The sequence below is a fragment of the Chiloscyllium plagiosum genome, unplaced genomic scaffold (assembly GCF_037043375.1).
Source record: "Chiloscyllium plagiosum isolate Xiang-an unplaced genomic scaffold, Cpla_swu_hap1 HiC_scaffold_10, whole genome shotgun sequence".
Lineage (NCBI taxonomy): Eukaryota > Metazoa > Chordata > Chondrichthyes > Orectolobiformes > Hemiscylliidae > Chiloscyllium > Chiloscyllium plagiosum.
This window is the reverse complement of record NW_028270148.1, coordinates 92,365,843-92,387,016: the sequence shown is the minus strand read 5'-3', so window position 1 is coordinate 92,387,016 and position 21,174 is coordinate 92,365,843. Positions and strand designations below refer to the sequence as shown.

Genomic DNA, 21,174 nt, shown 5'->3' with positions numbered 1-21,174 from the left:
AAATTCCTTTGTAACTGAACACAAGATGCGCCATAAATAAAAAGAAGACAGAGGGCCACTTTGAAATGATCCGCAGTGGGCCTCACAGTGGGAACTACATTGCAATCATATACGGATTTGACCACAATCGAATTTCTCGACCAGTTTTTTCCAAGTCCAGCCTCATAAGATCAGAAAGCAGCTTTGTAATTCTTTGCAGGACCACATCCAGTTTTTCAAAACCCCTTGTTTCTTGATTTCAAAATGGAACTTTACTCCAGGTAGCATCTGAGCAGAACGATCAAATTTGGATTATCAACTTTTATAATGGGCCATGGAGTTTAATGCCTTATTGTCTTTATTGATTATTGCGCTAGATACATTTAGCATCAAGTCTAAGATACTTATCTCAGTCATTTCGGAATTACAGGTTATTCATAAAGTACACTACTTTGCTCTCACATGCAGTGCATTAAACCAAATTTCAACAATTGTTTTGTTCATTATCATTGCTCGTCTGACTAATACTGAGAAGGCACATCACAGCTTCTGAGGGGTATACACTAATGTTGTCAGTGTTAAATTCTTACTGTGTTTCAAGATTTGTATAAACTTACAAGTAAAAGTGGAGGGGATCCAAAATGGCAGCGATCTAAGATCATCACTTTGCAGAGCTCTGCACCACATCGCAGGCAGGACAAAGCCCTAACCCACCCTACCCAGTACTCTATGACTCTGAAAAAGTTGCAAAGTCCTAAAAAGTTCTAAGAAGGCAGTTACCCGTCCCGGGATGCCTAAGAAGGGAGCAGACTCGCCCGCGGCCAGGGACGCAGCCCAACTTACAGGATCCCCGGACTTCATTTCTTACCAGGCCCCGATATCGGTGCTGGGTAAGCAAACTGAAAAGAAACTGGCCTCGATCTCTATTATGCTGCAAAAGCACAAACAGTAGCTAGGAGACCTTGAGATAAGGTCGGACAAAGTACAACACAGGGTCACAGTGGTGGAAGCGGAGACGGATTCCTTTAAGGATAGGATCCAGGCCCGGAGAGGCGAGTCTGTAATTTGCTTGACCAGTTTGATGATCGAGAACACGGTGTGCGGCACGGTGGTACAGTGGTTAGCACTGCTGCCCCACAGCGCCAGAGACCCAGGTTCAATTCCCGTCTCAGGCAACTGCCTGTGTGGAGTTTGCACGTTCTCCCTGTGTCTGCGTGGGTTTCCTCCGGGTGCTCCGGTTTCCTCCCACAGTCCAAAGATGTGCAGCTCAGGTGAATTGGCCATGCTAACTTGCTCGTAGTGTTAGGTAAGGGGTAAATGCAGGGGTATGGGTGGGTTGCGCTTCGGCGGGTCGGTGTGGACATGTTGGGCCGAAGCGCCTGTTTCCACACTGTAAATAATCTAATCTAAACAGGGACAGGAAGAAAAATATTCAGACCATTGGTCGGCCAGAGGGGTAGGAAGGAGAGCAATAGTGGAATTTATTGAGGATTGGCTACCAAAATCCCTTAACTTGGAGTCTGGAATGGTCAAGTCTGAAGGTTAAGAGGGCTCACCGAGTCACGGCATGAAGGTCAGGTCTGGACCAACGTCCTTGCCCTATCCTGGTGCGGTTCCATAATTATAGAGACAAGCAGAGAATCATGGAACCTTCCAGAATCCAGGGGAAGGATCAAAGGCCTTAGTTTATGAGGTCCCTAGGATCATGCTTTTCCAGGACTTCCCAATGGCGGTGATCCGGAAAAGGAAATCCTACAATGGCATTAAGAAAAGACTGAGGGAACTCAGGATCTAGTACTCTCTAAGATACCTGGCAGTGCTTCAGATTACCTTTAATGGATCCATACACTTCTTTGACTCAGGGAAAGCAAGAGACTCTGGACAAGCTAACTTAGTCTGAATCATTTAACATGTACAGGTAATAGCATTGTTTGGAAGTCTTTTTTTTTTGAAAAAAGGAAAGAGTGTTGGGGTTTTCTTTTCCTCTTTCTTTTTGGAAATAATCTGGGTTCAATTATGCTCTGGGATGAATGGGGAATTTACTTTTAACTTCTAAGTTAAGCTATACCAGGGGATGGGTGGGGTACTTACTATTCACTTTTAACTTTGTTTACAATATTATTCTTTCTTATACTTTCTTTTTTATTGCCGCTTGTGTTTATGGTGCGGCTCTAGCTAGGAGACGACAAAATAATTGGGATGGCAAGATGCCTACTTACTGCCACTTTAAGCCAGTTCAGGTATTTAAATGCCTTGGTTGCTGTAGATGCTGGAGATCAGAGTTGAGGGTGTATTGCTAGAAAAGCGCAGCAGGTCATGCAGCACCCGAGGAGGACTTAAGCCCTTCGAAACATCAATTCTCCTGCTCCTCGGATGCTACCTGATCTGCTGTGCTTTTCCAGCACTACACTCTCGACTAGGTTTGTTAATTGTAGTGGTTTTAGTTTGTGTAGTTTTTAAGGTTCTGTGGATTTTCTTTTATTAAGGCTCAGCAACTTCTAATTCAAGTTCTTCCTCTCTGGAGTCTAAATATTACTGCCGAACATTATGGCTAATGACTTGTTTAAATGGTGCACCTGGACTATCAAAGGGAGTCACTCGCCAATTAAGAGGAAGAAGGTACTCTCAAGTCTTAGAAAGGAAAAAGGTGGATATTGCTTTGTCACAGGAGAAGCACTTGAGTAAGAGGGAACATTTGAAATTGCAGCAGAATGGATTTGATCGGGTTTACTTTTCATCTTTTAATACTCAGAGTTAGGGAATGGCCATATTGGTTAGGAGGAATCTCCCTTTAAGTTACTAGGGTGTGTGTTAAAGACACACATGGGAAGTTTGTAATCCTTAAAGCTTTGATAAATAGTAAAGAATATAGTATTTTAAATGTCTACTATCCCCTGGCCCATCCCTCAAATTTCTGGTAAATGCGTTCTCTAAATTGATTAGTCTTGAATCGCAGCATATCATAGGGGGAAGTTTTAATTGTCTTATGGATCCTGCAGTAGACAGATTGTCCAAAGCCCCCCCCGATACCTTCTTTACAAACCAAGCAATTAGTGGATGTGTGTGTGTGTGGAGTGAGGGTGGGTGGACATCTGGAGGAGTGCCCACCCTACAGCAGGGATTTTACATTGTTTTTCCCCCAATCTGCACAGGTGCCACATCAGGATTATTTTTTTTTGACTGCCCCAAGGCAATCCTGGACTTGGCGATCTCTTGTACGATTGGTAATATTGCCATCTCTGATCAGGCTCCAGTGTACTTTTTGGTTAAGATTACGGAAGCTGTAGTGGGTCTCAAGAGACTGTCGAATGGATCCTTTTATCCTGAAGGATAGTAAGTTCGTGGAGTTTTTCTCTACTGAATTCAGGGCGTTCCTATACATCAATTCAGGTTTGGCTGGTAGCCTGTCCGTTCTTTAGGCAACTAAAACTTATGCCAGAGAGTTAGTTATTTCCTACTCCGCCGGTAGGAAGCAGCAGAAGGGGGAGCAGCATCATCTGCTTGAAGCATGGTTGAAGGCAGCCAAGAAGTGGTACTTCGACAGGGCCTCGTTGACTAAGTAACAGGATCACAGCTCTTTGGTCTGCATTGAACTCCATGCTCAAGCAGACAGCAAAGAAGGAGCTTACTTTTGCAAAACAAAGGCTGTTTGAGCATGGTGACAAACTGGGCAAGTACTTAGCGTATCTTGCCAGGAAAAGAAAAGAGTGCCCCTCAATCCATTACATCAATCAGGGAAGGTGCTGGAAACCTAACCTGTGATTCTAGAAAGATTAATGTAGCATTTCAGAGATTTTACCGAATTATACCAGTCTGAAAGTAGAGAGGATGGGCAGGCTAGGATGGAGCCTTTTTTTCAAGAATCTGGAGCTTCCAGGTATAACTCCCGGACAAGAGAGTTTTTTGTTAATGCCCCCTTATCAGAGCAGGAGGATGTGAAGCAGCTTCAGAGTGGAAAGGCGCTTGGTCCTGATGGACTTACCAGTGAATTTTATAACATATAAGCATATTTTCAGGCCCAATGCTCAACATGTTCAATGACTCATACAGTCATGATCGCCTCCCACCATCTAAGAGAGGCCAATAGCTCTCTTATTCTTAAGAAAAGGGTAAGCTCGGAGGACGGTACCACTTATAGGACCATTTCACTTTTAAATGTTGATTTTAAAATCATTTCTAAGACTCTTGCGGAAAGGCTGGAAACTGTGTTGCTTTCTATTATTAAAGAGGACCAGATGGCCTTTATAGAGGGCCGCAGATCTTCCAATAATGTCAGGTTATTTAATGTAATTCAAGCGTGTTAACAACAGTCTGTACAGGGATTGGTGATCTCTCTAGATGCAGAGAAGGCATTTGACCGGGTTGAGTGGCTGTACCTTTTTTATACTCTAGAAAGGTTTGGCTTGGGTAAAGCCTTTACAAGATGGGTAAAGGTGCTCTATGGTGACCCTCTCGTTGCAGTTCTCACCAATGGTGTGCGATCATGCAATTTTAATATCTTTAGGGGCAGTCGATAGGGCTGTCCCTCATCGCCATTGCTTTTTACATTGGTGACTGAACAGTTGTCGAAGGCTATTCATAGGGACCCTAATATATAGGCTCCAGAAGTGGGGTCAAAAGCACACAAGATTTCGTTGTATGTGAGCAACGTCCTCATCTTTTTGTCAAACCCAGCAGTTTCAGTGCCTCGCCTGATACAATGTATCAATTTGTTTGGCACTGTTTTGGGTTGCAAGATCAATTTTGCAAAGTCATACGCTATGCCTATAGGTGGTCTTACAAAAATGCTAGGTTTTGATGGCAAATCTCGATTCCCTTTTAAGTGGTCACAGGGAGGTTTTCTGGATTTGGGTATATTCATTACTCTCGTTTTCGATTGGCTGTTTAAAGCTAATTTTTGTGCATTTATTTGACAAAGATCAAACAAGACCTTCAAAGAGGCATTTCTGGTTTCTTGGTTAGGTCAGATAGCCCTCATTAAAATAAATGTTCTTGCCCCCACCCCACCCCTCTATTGTAACCTATGCGAATGGTCCCCTCGATTTTCACTTGGCAAACATTCAGGAGACTGAACAGCTGATTCAGCTCTTCTATGTGGCATCGTAAGTATCCCATTATTAAGTTGGCTAAATTGCAATTGCCTCATGGACTGGGGGAGTGATTCTCCCAGACATTAAAATCAACTAAGCTCGTTTTTATCTTATGAGTGTGACTAGGCTTGTGGGTTAGATATGGAGACTTCTCAGGCAAGGTGCCCCCTTGCTAGTTTGCTGTTTCTGGACAAAATGAGGACAGTTATGAAATATTGCCTGGACAGACTAATGAATTATCAATACTGTTAAAGCATGGAAGGCAGTGTGGCTGAGTGAAGGCAATATATTGCCAAAACATTTTTTTTTTTAAAAACACCTACACAGTTGGTATGCTGGGTTTTCAACTGGGGATGATGGACTCAGGATTTAAGCTTTGGGCAGCTAGGGGTGTGACTGAGTGCTAGAAAAGTACAGCAGGTCAGGCAGCATCAGGGGAGCAGGAGAAATCGATGCCCAAAATGTCTGTTCTCCTGCTCCTCGGATGCTGCACTTTTCCAGCACCAGACTTTCAACTCTGATCTCCAGCACCTGCAGTCCTCACTTTCTCCTATGGGTGTCTCCTGCATGAGTGATTTATTTGAGGGGGAAACAATGATGTGTTTTGACAAGTCAGCTCGGAAATATGAGCTACATAGCAGGGACCCGTTTTCATTTTTTTTCAAATTAGGGACTTTGTTCAAAAAGGGAAGGAACATTTAACCAATTCCCACAGTTCCAACATAGAGAAGACGGCGCTCAGTGTTAAGAACACATTTTCTGTCAGCACGCTTTATCACCTGTTGGGAAAACGCAAGAAAGATCTTAATTTGCAATTTACAGTTGAAGATTCCCCACAGGGTCTTCAACATGTCTCAAGTGCAAAGCACTCTGACTCAGTGCCTCTCTGGTCCTGCTGCAGGCTCTGAACATACTGGAACGTTGTGGCAGGTACAATAAAGAGGATCTTGGGGACAAGGGTGGAGATGGACCAGATTTCTCCTCTTCTTGGCCTTCCCAGTGTATTGCCTGCAGATGCGCATCAGAAAAAAAACTTTTCAACATCCTTATTTTTTGCACAAGGAAGAATATTCTGTTAGGTTGAGTATCTGAAAATCATCAGAGTTTGTAGGGTTGGCATAAGATTCTTATGGCACATATCCCTTTGGATATTGTTATAAGTATGGTGCACCATAAAACAGAAATTTTAATAAGACATGGCAGCCCTTTACGGACTACCTGGACATAGATGTCTGCCACACTAATAAGGGTTTTTATATAGCCAAACCAGTTGTGTTTTAAGAGTCTAACACCTAGAGAGAGGGAACTGCGAATGTATGAATGTGGAAATTAATGTTCTCAAGAGTCGAGGGCTAGTGTTTTGTCTCACTGAGCTGTATTATTATGATTTACTAGTTAGTTATTGTTTATTAAAGTATTTAGGTTTTTTTATATACAGATTTATACACTTGTACATGAGTGCAGTCTGGTTTCTCTTGTTCTTTCTTTGTACTGTTTTGAATTGTATTGTTTGTATTTGTATTTGTAATATCAGAAATTTATTTTTCAAATTATATATTTTTAAAAGAAAAGTAAAATCAAAGCGTTTGAACCTCATGCACAATATTGACCTTGAACATCAATTAAATAACTTCAACCCTAATCCTAACGGCTGAGAAAAATCAGCTGCTGTTGCCAGATATTTCATCTTGAGAATTTGAAATACAATATGGTGATGAAGCGCATTTACGCAAAATTAGTGAATGTGTAAGCGCAACATACATCTATACTACAAAGTGTCTTTAGTAACCCCTCCCAAAACTCTTGGAGAATTCACTCCTCCCACTTCCACCAATTCATTCTTTGTCTTCTCATCTTACACTGAAAGAGGAATCCACGCAACCTGATCCACAATACTTTTATACAACATAGTTCACTTTGGAAACAGAAGAGGTGCATGAAGGTCAGTGAGAATTCTAACCAACTACCCTTGGCTAATTAGGTGAGTCACTTACCTTATGAGCCCAAATCGATCAACGCCTTTCACCAGGTCAGCTTCGATCACAGAGTCACACAAAGCACGGACATGAACCACAGGCGATGGGGCAGTCTTATGTTGACTTCTCGGTCGATCATGATCTCGGTCCCTGTCTCTATCGCGATCCCGATCTCTATCGCGATCCTAAAAGGGGAATGTTTGTTACTGTAAATAAATTATCTTCAAGACAATTCTATTTTAATACTTTATCCCTGCATGGGTCATTGCATCAAATCAAAATATTCACAATGTGCAAGTTAGGTGAATTGGCCATGCTAAATTGCCCATAGTGTTAGGTGAAGGGGTAACTGTAGGAGAATGGGTCTGGGTGGATTGGTCTTCGGAGGGTCGGTGTGGACTTGTTGGGCCGAAGGGCCTGCTTCCACACTAAGTAATCTAATCTAATCTAACCAGTGTTATTTCTCTAATTTGAAGCACTCATGCAGTCAGAAGTAACTTTAAACAAGTCTCAAGTAATAAGACTTAAGTGTTTTAATTGTTAATTGATGCTTAGTAATTTAACTGTGGTTCAGTAGGCATCACAAATCACTTCTTGAATGAGTTCCAATTCAGGAATTTGAAAATCAAACTGACACACGGTGCAGCAACACTTAGTACTGCGACATTTACAAAATAGTGGTCATCTTTAAGATGAAAGGACAATGACCATGTAAATGTCCTTAAAGTTGGCAAGTCTACTACTGTTGCAGACAGGGCATTCCACACCCTTAGTACTCTGAGTAAAAGGGACTACCTCTCACATCTATCCCAGATCTACCAACCCTCAACTTAAAACTATGTCCCCTCCTGTTAGCCATCATCAGAGGAAAAAGGCTCTCACTATCCATCCTATCTAATCCTCTGATCATTTTGTATGTCTCTAAGGCATCTCTCAACCTCCTTCTCTCTAATGAAAACAGCCACCAGTCCCTCAGCCTTTCCTCACAAAATGTTCCCTCCACACAAGGCAACATCCTGGTAAATTTCCTCTGCACCCTCCTTTCCAATGCTTCCACATCCTTCCTATAATGTCATGACCAGAACTGAACACAATATTCCAAATGCGGCCGCACAAGTTTTGTAGAGCTGAAACATGACCTCATGACTCCGAAACTCAATCCCTTTACCAATAAAAGGTAACACACCATATGCCTTCTTAACAACCCTATCAACCTGGGTGGCAACTTTCAGGGATCTACGCACATGGACATCAAGATGTCTCTGCTCATCCACACTACCAAGAATCTTACCAGCAGCCCACTACTCGGTATTCCTGTAACTCCTTCCAAAGTAAATCACCTCACATCTTTCCATGTTAAACTCCATTTCTCACCTCTCAGTCATCTTTGCAACTTATCTATGTCCCTCTGTAACCTGCAACATCGTTCCGCACTGTGCGTAACTCCACCAACCTTTGTGTCATCCGCAAATTTACTAAACCATCCTTCCAGGATGAACATTTCCCATCAACCACCACTCTCTGTCTTCTTACAACTAGCCAATTTCTGATCCAAACCGCTAAATCACCCTCAATCCCATGCCTCTATTGTCTGCAATAGCCAACCATGCGGAACCTTATCAAATGCTTCACTGAAACCCGTATGCACATCAACTGCTTTAGCCTTATCCACCTGTTTGCCCACCTTCTCAAAGAACTCAAGGTTTATGAAGGGTAAGTCGTGCTTCACAAAACCGTGTTGACTATCGCTAATCAACTTATTCCTTTCTAGACGATTAGAAATCTTATATCTTGTAGTCTGTTTCAACACTGTACCCACAAGCGAAGTAAGGCTCACTAGTCTATAATTAACAGGGTTGTCTCTACTCCCCTTCTTGAACAAGGGACATTTGCTATCCTCCAGTCTTCTGGCACTATTCCTGTAGACAATGATGACAAAGATCAAAGCCAAAGGCTCTGCAATCTCCCCCCTAGATTCCCAGAGAATCCTAGGATAAATGCCATCCGGCCCAGCAGGACTTACCTATTTTTGCACTTTCCAGAATTGCTAACACCTCCTCCTTGTGAGCCTCAATCCTGTCTCGTCTAATAGCCTGTATCTCAGTATTCTCCTCAACAATACTGTCTTTTCCAAGATCCATAAGGGGGAGGGGGAAAAGCCCCAGGTCATCGTCCACATAAGAACCAATGACATAGGTAGGAAAAGGGATGGGGATGTAAGGCAGAAATTCAAGGAGCTAGGGTAGAAGCTTAGAGGTAGAATAGAGTTGTTATCGCTGGTTTGCTACCCATGCCATGTGCTAGCAAGGCAAGGAATAGGGACAGAGAGCTACATGTTCAACTACTACAGGGATGGTACAGGAGGGAGGGATTCAGATACGTGGTTAATTGGGGGTCATTCTGGGGTAGATGGGACCTCTACAAATGGAATGGTCTGCACCTGAACCAAAGGGTGGTGTACAGATGAACCAGAGGAGTACCACTATCCTTGGGGGAAAGAGGTGGGGGGGGGGGGGTGCTAATCTTCTTTGGGAGGGTTTAAACTAATTCTACAAGGGGATGTGAACCTGAATTGTAGCTCCAGTGTACAGGAGGTTGAAAGTACAAGTAGAGAACCCATTATCTTAAATTCCAAAATCCAAAAAGCTCCAAAATCCAAAGTCTGGTGGTGCGTGTTGGGAAGGGGGACAATATTGACATAGTTGGCAGGATTCAAACAGATAGTTACAATCAGATGGTGTCAGTGGTCACTCGGTGTCGAGACAGATGGGCCCACAAGGTAAGATTTTAAACCTTGGTCCCTCTCAACATTTGTATGGCAGAGATGGTCCCCTCATTCAATAATTCTCTATTCCATGGACTCCTCAAACAGTAATTAGTTCAGTCGAGACAGACAGTTATGCAATCGCGCTGGCAGGCAGAAGTTACAGTCCTCCTTGCTGCATTGGGCAGATGGGTGGGCCTAAGAGGTTAGAGTCCTCTGCATGGTACTGGGGCTCGAGTCCCCTAGGTGGGGTTGATTGCGGTTCAAGTCCTCTGTGTGGATTGGGGTTTGAGTCTACTGGGTGGATTGATTTGAGGTTCGAACTCTGTGTTTAAGTGAGGTTCAAGCCCCAATGAGGATTAAAGTGAGAAAGGGGTTAAAGTCCCCTGGTGGCAAAATTTGAGCCTCTGCGAATCTTTGCTCTGGGAGAAAGAGAGCGGCTTGGACTACAGTGCCATGTGGTCCACTGCGAGGGCTCTCTTTTTTAAGTGTAATTTCAGTGAGGATGAAAAAAAATAAAAAACAAGAAATGCTGAAATTAAGGTTGTACTAATACTTGGGTAGAAAAAGGAAAGTTTTGATGTTAATTGTGCCATGCTGAGCGCATTTGATGTTTAAAAACTTGCATTTATTAAAATACTGATTCAGAAAATCCTTTTGAGTAACGGTTTTGCCTTGTTTGAATCAGGATCTCAATTCAATGTGTTTTGTGGGGGTATGTAATGGGCCAGATTTTGTGTTTACATTGATCATTCTAAACATGACATAGTGTTGTACAATTTCAAACCTGTAACCTTAAAACAAATTGATCGAGTGCCTTGAGCCCCTGATTTGTTTCAAATTCTACAATGCCCGTTTCAGAAAAAAACTATTGTCAATTATCATGCTTTAGCCAGACGATAGTATTGCTGCTGTGTTTTTAAACGCAAAGTGTTCACAAAAAGAGTGCATTTTGAGTTTGATGTTTTGTTAAGATTTGGAGAATACTTGAACTTGAGGCTGAGCTGTTTCAGTTCTGTTAATTATTGTTAACACTTCATTGGCCCCCTTCATGTTGCAAATTCAAGGCATGTTGATCTCTATCAAGGTTGCCACCATAATTCTGACTATTTTATTTAGGAAGTTTCAGTTTGAAGTTTCAGTTTTAAAATATTCAGCATTTATTTCCCACAAATATTTGAGATTTAAATCTGAACTGAAACAGCCTCTTCAATTACAAAAGCACAGGAAACATTTTTTCATTGGTTTGCCATTCCAGACTTTTGAAATACTTTTCCTGACAGCTTTCACCTCGGGGACTCGAGCCCCAGTACCATGCAGAGGACTCTAACCTCTTACGTCCACCCATCTGCCCAATGCAGCAAGGAGGACTGTAACCTCTGCCTGCCAGCTTTCACATTAACCAAGTATCAATTTGTTAAAGGAAAATAATTTTTGAATAACCTGAATGGGGTGCCCAGAGGGTTTGACTTTAGGACTACTGATTGTTGTTTACAACTGACAATTGTTTAGGCAGTACAATTTAGAGGTTTATGGATTGTATAAAACTTGATGTCATAAATAATTAACAGGCTTCAAGAATGCAGATAAGGGGGAGATAGACAGACGCAATTTAGTGTAATTAGATGTGTGACTGTCTTCATACTGATGGCCACCTTGGCGGGGAGAGGAGACACAAGGATGCTTTCAGCACCTAACAGTTTCTCTAGGGTTCCTCCATTCACAGGATTGGCACGCCTTCATACCACCACCCACCCCCTACAATCTGATCCAGCGGATTCAATAAGATCCCCAGGCATGCGCATGAGGGGTGGATAGGCTAACAACAGTGAATAGGAGGTCAGTACGCTTTTTGTCAGTGGCCTTCGATAGACATTAGGCCACATAAGCTTTACCTTCACTTTCGATCATTTAAGGATATGAAGGATCACTGATCAAGCGAACATCGGAATGGCCATTTGGCTTTGTTACATTTGACAGCAGAGCAGGAGCAGAGTCAGCGAAGAATGCTGCTTTCACCTAGCTTGCAGTTGCAGCTGCTGCACTGCACGCTTAGATGCGCTGGTATCCTCCATCTGAAGTATCTCCAGAAGAATGGAAGTCTTGTCAGTGTTGTTAAGCATTTAACTGCACTTATCCAAGAATTCAGATTTCTCTGTGGAGTGATACAGAAGGACAAGACTGAATTTTGTTTTCGGGTTGGACTTTACAGAAGGAGATTTTGGAGAACTTGCTCATTTCCACCTGACTTAGAGGGATGGAGTGGTCGCTAAAGATTGCGGATTTAGGATCTTTACTGGTGATTTTTTTCTCCCCCAGATGGGAGAATTCTTCAAATTCTATTTACTGTAACGACTAGTAATTTTTGTTGTTAGAAAAAGGTTACCTCAGATTACAACAGGATCTTGATCAGATGGGCCAACGGGCTGAGAGGTATCAGATGGAGTTTAATTTACATAAATGTGAAGCGCTGCAATTTGGAAAAGCAAATCTCAGCAGGACTTATACACCTTAACGTTAAGGTCCTAGGGAGTGTTGTTGAACAAAGAGACCTTGGAGTTCCTTGAAAGTGGAGCTGCACTGATAGGATAATGAAGGCGGTATTTGGTATGCTCTCCTTTATTGGTCAGAGTATTGAGTACAGGAGTTGGGAGGTCATGTTGCAGTGATGTTGTGAAACTTGAAAGGGTTCAGAAAGGATTTACAAGTGTGTTGCCAGGGTTGGAGGATTTGAGTTACAGGGACAGATTGAATAGGGCTAGGGCTGTTTTCCCTGCAGCGTTGGAGGGTGACGGGTGACCGTATAGAGGTTTTTAAAACGATGAGGGGCATGGATAGGATAAACAGACAAAGTTTTTTCCCTGGGGTGGGGGGAGTCCACAACTAGAGGACATAAGTTTAGGGTGAGAGGGGAAAGATATAAAAGAGACCTACAGGGCAACATTTTCACTCAGAGGGTGGTATGTGTATGAAATGAGCAGCCAGAGGAAGTGGCGGAGGCTGGTACAATTGCAACATTTAAGAGGCATCTGGATGGGTATATGAATAGGAAGGATTTGAGACGATATAGGCCAAGGTTGGGATTCTGGTCGGCACGGACGATTTGGACCGAAAGGTCTGTTTCCGTGCTGTACATCTCTATGACTCTATAATCATTGTACACTATGTATCAATAACTTGCTTGAATACTGGCTGTCAGAATCTTATGAAAGCTGGTAGTGCCATCTAGGTGGTTATCACAAAATGATAGGAGGGAATGAGAATGTGTATGGGTATAAGCAGGTCGGGAAGAGTTACGCTTTGAGTTCTGCGAAACACGAGGTTCAGCTGAGCAGGACTCCGATCAGATAAGAACATTTAGTTAACAATTGGGTGCTGGAGGCAAGGGTAATGGGTTAACAAGGTGGAAAAGCATTCATTATGTACAGCCATTTCACAATAATGGAAGTATTCAGTAAGATCAGTTAACAAGGTGAAAAGTATTCATTATGTGAAGCCAGTTAAGGTTAAGAACATTCATTGTGTAACAGCAGATGGTTTAATCGCTATTGACACTTTGATTGTGACGGTCACCCAACATGTATGTGGCCTTATCTGGATGCTCCTCCCTGTGAAATGACTTCAGAGGAACCTCAATTATTCAAATATCAATTATTCGATGGAGATCGAAGTCCCGATAGAAACATTACGTGAAAGAGCCATTTCAACCCTGATCAAATCTTCTGTTTACACCGATTAAACAGATCTCTGCCGAGAACAGTACTGGACATAGATGAGAGCCAAGGTATTGTCTCCAAATGACTGACCTCCCGCCCTCTCTCCCTTGCCACACATTTGGGGTTTTGGGGGTGGGTGGTGTTGGAGGCGGTGTTCTGCTGCTAGTCTACCGAATAGGGAGCAAACTTAATAGAAAACTCGAGCCCCAGAGGAAAGGGATTGAATCAATTAACTGAATATTCAATTATCCGAACGAAATAGTGCCTACCCATCTCATTCCGATAGTAGAGGTTCCTCTGTATATAATTCCTTAAGAAACTGTTGTTCACGAGAGAAGGTCGAGAACTCATGTCTCTGTGCACGTGGGTGATCGCTCCTCTCTCCCTCCAGGGCCCGGAATAAAGATGAAGGAGGTAAAACTACACTGTGTCTGAGTATTTTGCTTCGAAAGGGGGTGGGTATCTAATGTTGATTTTGCCTTTGTGCACTTCCTGTGCACCCATGATGGGCAGCACGGTGGCTCAGTGGCTAGCACTGCTGCCTCACAGCACCAGGAACCCAGGTTCGACTCCTGCCTTGGGTAACTGACTGTGTGGAGTTTGCACATTCTCCCTGTGTCTGCGTGGGTTTCCTCCCACAATCCAAAGATGTGCAGGTTAGGTGAACTGGTCATGCTAAATTGCCCATAATTGGGGTGAATATAGGGTATAGGTCTGGATGGGTTATTCTTCATAGGGTCAGTATGGACTTGTTGGGCCGAAGGGCCTGTTTCCATACTGTAGGGAATCTAGTCCTAACCATGTCTGGTTCATTCTGTCTAAACACCCTATGATCCGTATGTCCTTGTATGTCATGATTTGCCTGTACTCCTCGCAAAACAAAAGCTTTACACTGTACTTAGGTTAATGACAAAAATAATTTTTTTTAAAAATCAAAGTAGTCCTGAATTTTGCCAACTCACAAAGCCATTCAAGGTAATTGGCTGATTGTGATACTAACAGTGAACTGAAGTAACACATGCCACAGAGCAACTGAATGTAATTTCACACTCAAGACATTTAGCAAAAAATTGAGCAGGCAATTTTTAACAGAAATGCAACAATTTATGAACATTCAGGTCTCCCTGCTATGGAAAGGATGTTGTAAAACCACGAAAGGATTCAGAGATGTATAAGCATTTTGCCAGGACTGGCACCTTACAAAGGAGTAGTGCTCTGAAAGCTTGTGATTTTAAATAAACATGTCCAATATAAATAGACTCAATTTTAAAATGTATATATTTAAAAGAAACTATTTAGGGCTAAAGGAAAGAAACAGCATCAGAGAGACAAATGAATAGCTTTTCCAAACTCTAACACAAAAGACTAATTGGACTTTTCTTGCATTTAATGATTCAATAAAAGGTTTGTGAACAGAGCTGCACAGGTATGCTCAAAAATCATTATGGAATTCCTACTTTATGCAACTTACAAAAACACAATTCTAAAAACTTGCAGAATTCCACAATACAATTACACAATGCATGATCAAAATGCTGAAGATAACTGCCCAGACTTCACGTAACGACCAGAAATACCCACATTCATTCCAGCTTTTACTTTGCTGAAATAAAACAAATCTAAGAGGGTGCAATGACAACGGTGCAAATTATGTGCATTTGCAAATGGTGACTCACATTACAGAGGAAAGAGCTTGCATTTAGTGTACCTCTCATCAATGTGCATCATTTCAAAAGAACAAGACAGCCAATGTTTACTGATATAATGTAGGAATTTTGGATGCTAATTTGTACATTGTACTTTTATGGGACCTTGCTGTGATAGGTGGGATTTAATATTTCAACTGAACATACCAACAGCACAGCACAGCACTCCTTAGCACTGCACTGGAGTGTCAGCTAAGGTTAAGTGTTCAAGTGATACTGGAGGCTATAAATCTGATGGTTAAAAGCAAGAATACTACCAATGAACCAAGGATAAAACGCTTAGAATACATTTTCCAAAGACTGAAAAATACTCAGCTAAGATAGGCATGGTTCCGTTGCCTTTGCTAAAAATTTCAATGTAAAACTATCATGGAGGTCAGAGACAAAGACAGGAAAACAACTGTCAAGGTGCAGACTTTGATTGTGATCTAAGTCAATAGCAGAATAGGCTCTTAAGCACTGAATACTTCTGTTATACCGCCCCATAAAGCTTAAATTACTGGATAATAACTCGAAAAAATATAAAGTAATTTTATTTTTCAGTAGGGAGAAAAGAGCAGATGTAACTAACTAATCTAGCTCCAAGTATAAAAAGTGTATCTGGTTGACAGAAAACATAGCCAGCTACGAGGTGCAAAATAGTTGTAGCATTCAAAGTACATAATACAGTACTAGTTTTCCAAACAAGTTACGTTAAGTAACACATTATCCAACAATCCACAAGTTAGCTATAAGTAGCAAGAAAACTGAAATGTCAACCATTTTAAAGAAAACCAGGTTTCAACAGAGCACATCAACATGATCTTTCTCTCACCGATAAACCTGATCAGCATATCACATTCTCCAAATTTCTAATAGCACTCCTATATTGAAGGTGGAGAATTTTAACACTCCAAAGGATCTGGAAATAAATTATTGGCAAACCACAGAAACCAAAGTCTCACAACACATAATAGGAAGATGGATGGCAAGAATGATAATTTTACACAGTTTATGCCTTGAACTGTTAAAGATTCACTTAACTATTTTAATTGAAATGTCCATTTAATAATATACAGGCTAAATCAAGTAATAGTCAAGAAAAATCAGCTGAGGACTTTTCGCTCGGACTTATTTTCCGGTCTTTGTCTAGGGTGTAGGTTTGCTCACTGAGCTGTAGGTTTGATATCCAGACGTTTCATGACCTGGCTCAGTAACATTGTCAATGGCGACATTCAAGTAAGCGAAGCTGTCGTCTCCTGCTTTCTATTTATAGGTTTGTCCTGGATGGGGTTCCTGGGGTTTGTGGTGATGTCATTTCCTGTTCGTTTTCGGAGGGGTTGAGAGATGGTATCTAGATCTATGTGTTTGTTTACGGCGTTGTGGTTGGAGTGCCAGACCTCTAGGAATTCTCTGGCATGTCTTTGTTTAGCCTGTCCCAGGATAGATGTGTTGTCCCAGTCAAAATGGTGTATTTTTTCATCGTGTGTAGGGCTACAAGGGAGAGAGGGTCATGTCTTTTTGTGGCTAGCTGATGTTCGTGTATCCTGGCTAACTTTCTTCCTGTTTGTCCCACGTACTGTTAGTGGCAGTCCTTGCGTGGAATTTTGTAGATGACATTGGTTTTGACCATGGGTTGTACTGGGTCTTTTAAGTTTGTTAGTTTTTGTTTGAGTGTGTTGGTGGGTTTGTGTGCTACTAGGATTCCGCTGGGTCTTAGTAGTCTGGCTGTCATTTCTGAAACTTCTTTGATGTATGGTAAGGTGGTTAGGATTTCTGGCTGTGTTTGGTCTGCTTGTCGTGGTTTGTTCTTGAGGAATCTGCGGACTGTATTTTTTGAGTATCCGTTCTTCTTGAATATGTTGTATAGGTGGTTCTCCTCTGTTTTCCAAAGTTCGTCTGTGCTGCAGTGTGTGGTGGCTTGTTGGAATAGTGTTCTGATACAGCTTTGTTTGTGTGTGTTGGGATAGTTGCTGGTGTAGTTAACTATTTGGTCAGTGTTTGTTGGTTTTCTGTATACGCAGGTTTGTAGTTCTCCATTGTCCTTTCTTTCGACTGTGACATCCAGGAATGCGGGTTTGTCGTCTGTTTTTTCCTCCTTGGTGAACTTTATGCCTGAGAGAGTGTTGTTGATAATGTTAAATGTCTCTTCTATCTTGTTTCGTTTTGTGATGACAAAGGTCTCATCTACGTAGCGGACCCAGATTTTTGGTTTGATGGTTGGTAGGGCTGTTTGTTCTAGTCTTTGCATTACCACTTCTGCTATGAATCCAAATAGCAGAGATCCCATGGGTGTGCCATTAGTTTGTTTGTAGATTATGTTGTTGAAGGTGAAGTGGGTGGTGAGGCACAGGTCCAGTGGCTTCATGATGTTTTCGTTGGTAATGTGATTGAGGGTGGTTGGGGTGTGTGTGTGATGGTCTCATCTAAAAGTGTGGTCTTTGTCTCTTACATCAATGATACATTTGTCCAGCAAAAATATATTAATCTCAAATTAGTTAAATAGTTTTACATTGAAACTTTTAACAAAGACAACGGAACCATGTCTAGCTTGGCTGAGTATTTTTCAGTCTATGGAAAATGTTTTAGATTTTCAATATTTATAATTTTCCTCAATAGGAAATGTACTTGTAATTTAATAAACTGAGTGGAATATGCACGCAATATAACAATCCTGAAATTTTCACGTAAACCACACTAGCAGATTTGAATTTACGAAGCTCAGCTCCCTCATCTTGACTGCTCTGGGAAGTGAATGTCTCATTACCCTTACAGGCGCAGAAAACACGAAGCTTGAAAGATGGAAGATGTTCATGTGAATGAGAGAGCACGCATGAGCAAACGAGACAGGTAAGAGTCTGATTTGAGTGAACACTGGCTTGTCATGGATTGAATGTATGTTGTTCACTGGAGCTCGAGATTCAGGAAGGTCATGAATTTAATTCTTGGAGTCTAAGATGATTTTAAAACAAAAAGCCATTTTGTAGGATAATAATACTGGATATGTTAGCTGAGCAAGGTTACCTCATGACCTTTCCACATAGATTAGACTAGTCCCTTGTTATGAGGTACTGTTTAAAGGGAAGGTTATCCAGCCAAAGCAATCAGCCATTTGGGACCTGGCTGGATCAAGGTTTCCCACTTTGATGTACATGTAGCTTAATTAGTCAAGCATATGCAGACCTGTCAATGAGTTTCTCTTCCTCTGCAAACTTTTGCCATTTTGTTGCTGCTTATCTTGAGGACATGTGGCACTCTTGTAATGTTAATACTCTGCTAAAGGTTTTAGAAACTTAGCACAAGCCGAGCTTGTAGGTATCCGTGTTCTGACTTGTAAGTATTGGTGTTATAGTGTAACACTGATGCCATTGGTAAATAAAAGGTAATAATTTAAACTAAACTGTATGTAAGAGTTTTATATTCCAGACTACCACAGAGTACGATCTCTGGGGCGATCCAAGAGAAGATACAGGTCAAGTCCATCAGGGATTCCCTGAGCAGTCTCAAATAGGTATTTTAACAGCTGTACTGTCAGGATTCTATGATTCATAGAAGGAAACATATAGTATGACTGTCACTAATAAGTTAATAAAATATGACCCAGAGAAGAACTTCACAAGTGATACCTTGTGGCATTGCTTAGGAGTATATTTGCCCAACAACTCTACGAAATGCAAAGCTCTTCTTCATCTGTGTGTGTGTCTACAGCAAAATAAATCAACATTCAAGTACTTGGTCAAAATTGATTGTGCAGTTTGGAAGCCTGCTGGGGGGATGCTCTAAGTATTAAATTATCACACTATTACAATTTGGGAGCAACTACATGAAAAGATGTCAAAAGGGAAATAGTTATGAACAAAGCTTGGCATAACAGGAAACATTAGTCAAATAGGATCATGTCTCCATAGTCCCAGAGGACGATAGGATTGCTCTCACTAGAGAGATGACTGAAAAAATATTTATCTTGGAGATAGCACGAAAAGACAATTTCCATAATTTGTAATATGGAAGATTAATTTACGTGAATTTAAATTGTATGTCAAAGACTTGCAATTCACGTTTGAAAGACAAATTAACGGAAAGTCCCTAATGGAGGGGAAGGAATAATACCCATCACAAATGTTCATTCCCTTCACTGGTTTATAAGCAGAACAAAAACACGCCAACACTCGCTAGTCGGCATACTGCGCTACAGAGGTTGACATCTCCATTACTCATTTCTATTTCAGGACATCGGAACAGCGTTACTCCTTTACAAATATTGTATTTTTGGCTTATACTGCAGAAATATAAAGGTATAACAGGCTCCCACCAACCCTCCATCATAATCTCACACCTAATGTGGTTAGCGGATTTATCCGGCAAACAGCAGTATATTTTAAGCTTTGAACATTAAGCACCGGTTTCTTTGGGTCTGAGAAACGGAGCTTTAGGATCAATATTGTAGTTTAACAGGTTACACAGCAACATTTTAAAAAATCCACACAGTTGTTGATTGAGTCTTTATTTCAATTTCTGTAAAAATGAAAATTTGTTTGATTCGTTAAAATAGAATAGGCTTTGCAACCTCCGTTGTCTCAGTGGCTCTATAGGTTATCTAACCAGCAAATGTGGCAATTTTTATCCGCGGTGCAAGCAGAGGGAATGCGGACGCTGGACAAACATCTCCAAAAGCCTTTGCCTAACCGAAATAATTATCGCAACCAGCCGCTGGTAGACTAGCGTGCGGTGGTGTAGACCGATGAGGTTTTAAAAATGTAGTATGCAAATACAGGCTCACAACTCCAGATGGAGGCCTCCCCAACCTCTCAGGTGGTGATGGCACTCACGTTAAAGATAGATCAGCAGCCGCACTTTGGCTGGAGTACGCAAAATAGAAAAAAAACAAGTGTCACGCTGGCACATTTGGTGCAGTGCGAAAAAGCAGAGTCGGGATCAACGAAACAAACGAACGAAGCCGGGACTTTGGTGGGTGGGGTAATTCATGCGCGTACTCTCTCTGAATTACAGTATTTAAAGTTACTCCGAAATTTCAGCACGGCCTGGGAGCGGAGTATGTGAAAGGTGTAAAGTTGGAACGTGCAGGAGCGTTCACCTCCCCCCCATTGTTACATAACGTTCGAGCGCCAAATCTTCACCACCTCGCCCCTCCCCCATCCCAACCACCCGCCCACCCACTCCACCTGCTCCGCCCTTCCCAACCGTCTATCCTGACTCCCATACCCACCCCTCCCCCCAACCTCGCAGCTTACCCCGGCATCCGAGCCGCCAACGTCGCGTCCTTCATCCTCCTCGCTATCGAAGTCGGTGTCGCTTTCGTCGACCTTGAGCCGCTTAGACGGGTGCCGGGAGGACTCGTAATATTCGTCCAGATAGTCCGTCGACTCGTAATAGTCCGCCGACGACATTTCTCCAGAGAATTTTCCCCCAAAATAAATGCGATGCAGAGGGAGAGAGGAAATCGGAGGCCGCAGCTGTTATGTAACTTTTTTTTTATAAATCGGCAACTAGACAATTTGAAAAGGGGCCAGTTTGTCAGTCACCACTCGATGAAGGAAAGCCTTGCTAAATGAAAACACCTCAGTTCAGCCGGCAGCCTCTCCGTTTTCTTTCCCCGCTCCTCTTAGCGCAACCGACCCAGCGTTTCACTCTTTTGTCCACGATCGCGAAAATGCGATGGATCGCCGGGGCACGGCACAATCCGCGCGCGCGTCCCCGCCCCCAGCCTCTCGCCCATTGGCCGGAGGGACACCCGGCGGTCGTCCCTGATTGAAGAGGAGAACAAAGGGGCCCGACGCTACTTGAGCCTTCTGTCTTTCTATTGGCTGCTGGGACGTCAGTACTCCCGCATCTATTCCCGCCCTCCTCTGCTGCCGGCCGCCCCCTTGCAGTCAGAGGCAGAGCGGCTGGAAATGTTGAGGGGAGTGGGAGATTGTGTAATCTTTCACCATTCAATGGGATTGT

General features: G+C 42.3%; 1 protein-coding gene across 1 annotated transcript in view; it reads right to left on the bottom strand.

The window, feature by feature from the left end:
- The window catches only part of LOC122553008 (heterogeneous nuclear ribonucleoprotein L-like), a 44,581-nt gene extending 23,656 nt beyond the window's left edge, over nt 1-20,925 (bottom strand). The window contains exons 1-2 of the mRNA XM_087991553.1: nt 20,463-20,925; nt 7,064-7,230 (exon numbers count right to left, since the gene is read on the bottom strand). Coding sequence (XP_087847679.1) covers nt 7,064-7,230; nt 20,463-20,618 — 323 coding nt within the window. The 5' untranslated portion in view covers nt 20,619-20,925. The remainder of the gene's footprint in view (nt 1-7,063; nt 7,231-20,462) is intronic.
- Nucleotides 20,926-21,174: the final 249 nt, after the last annotated feature.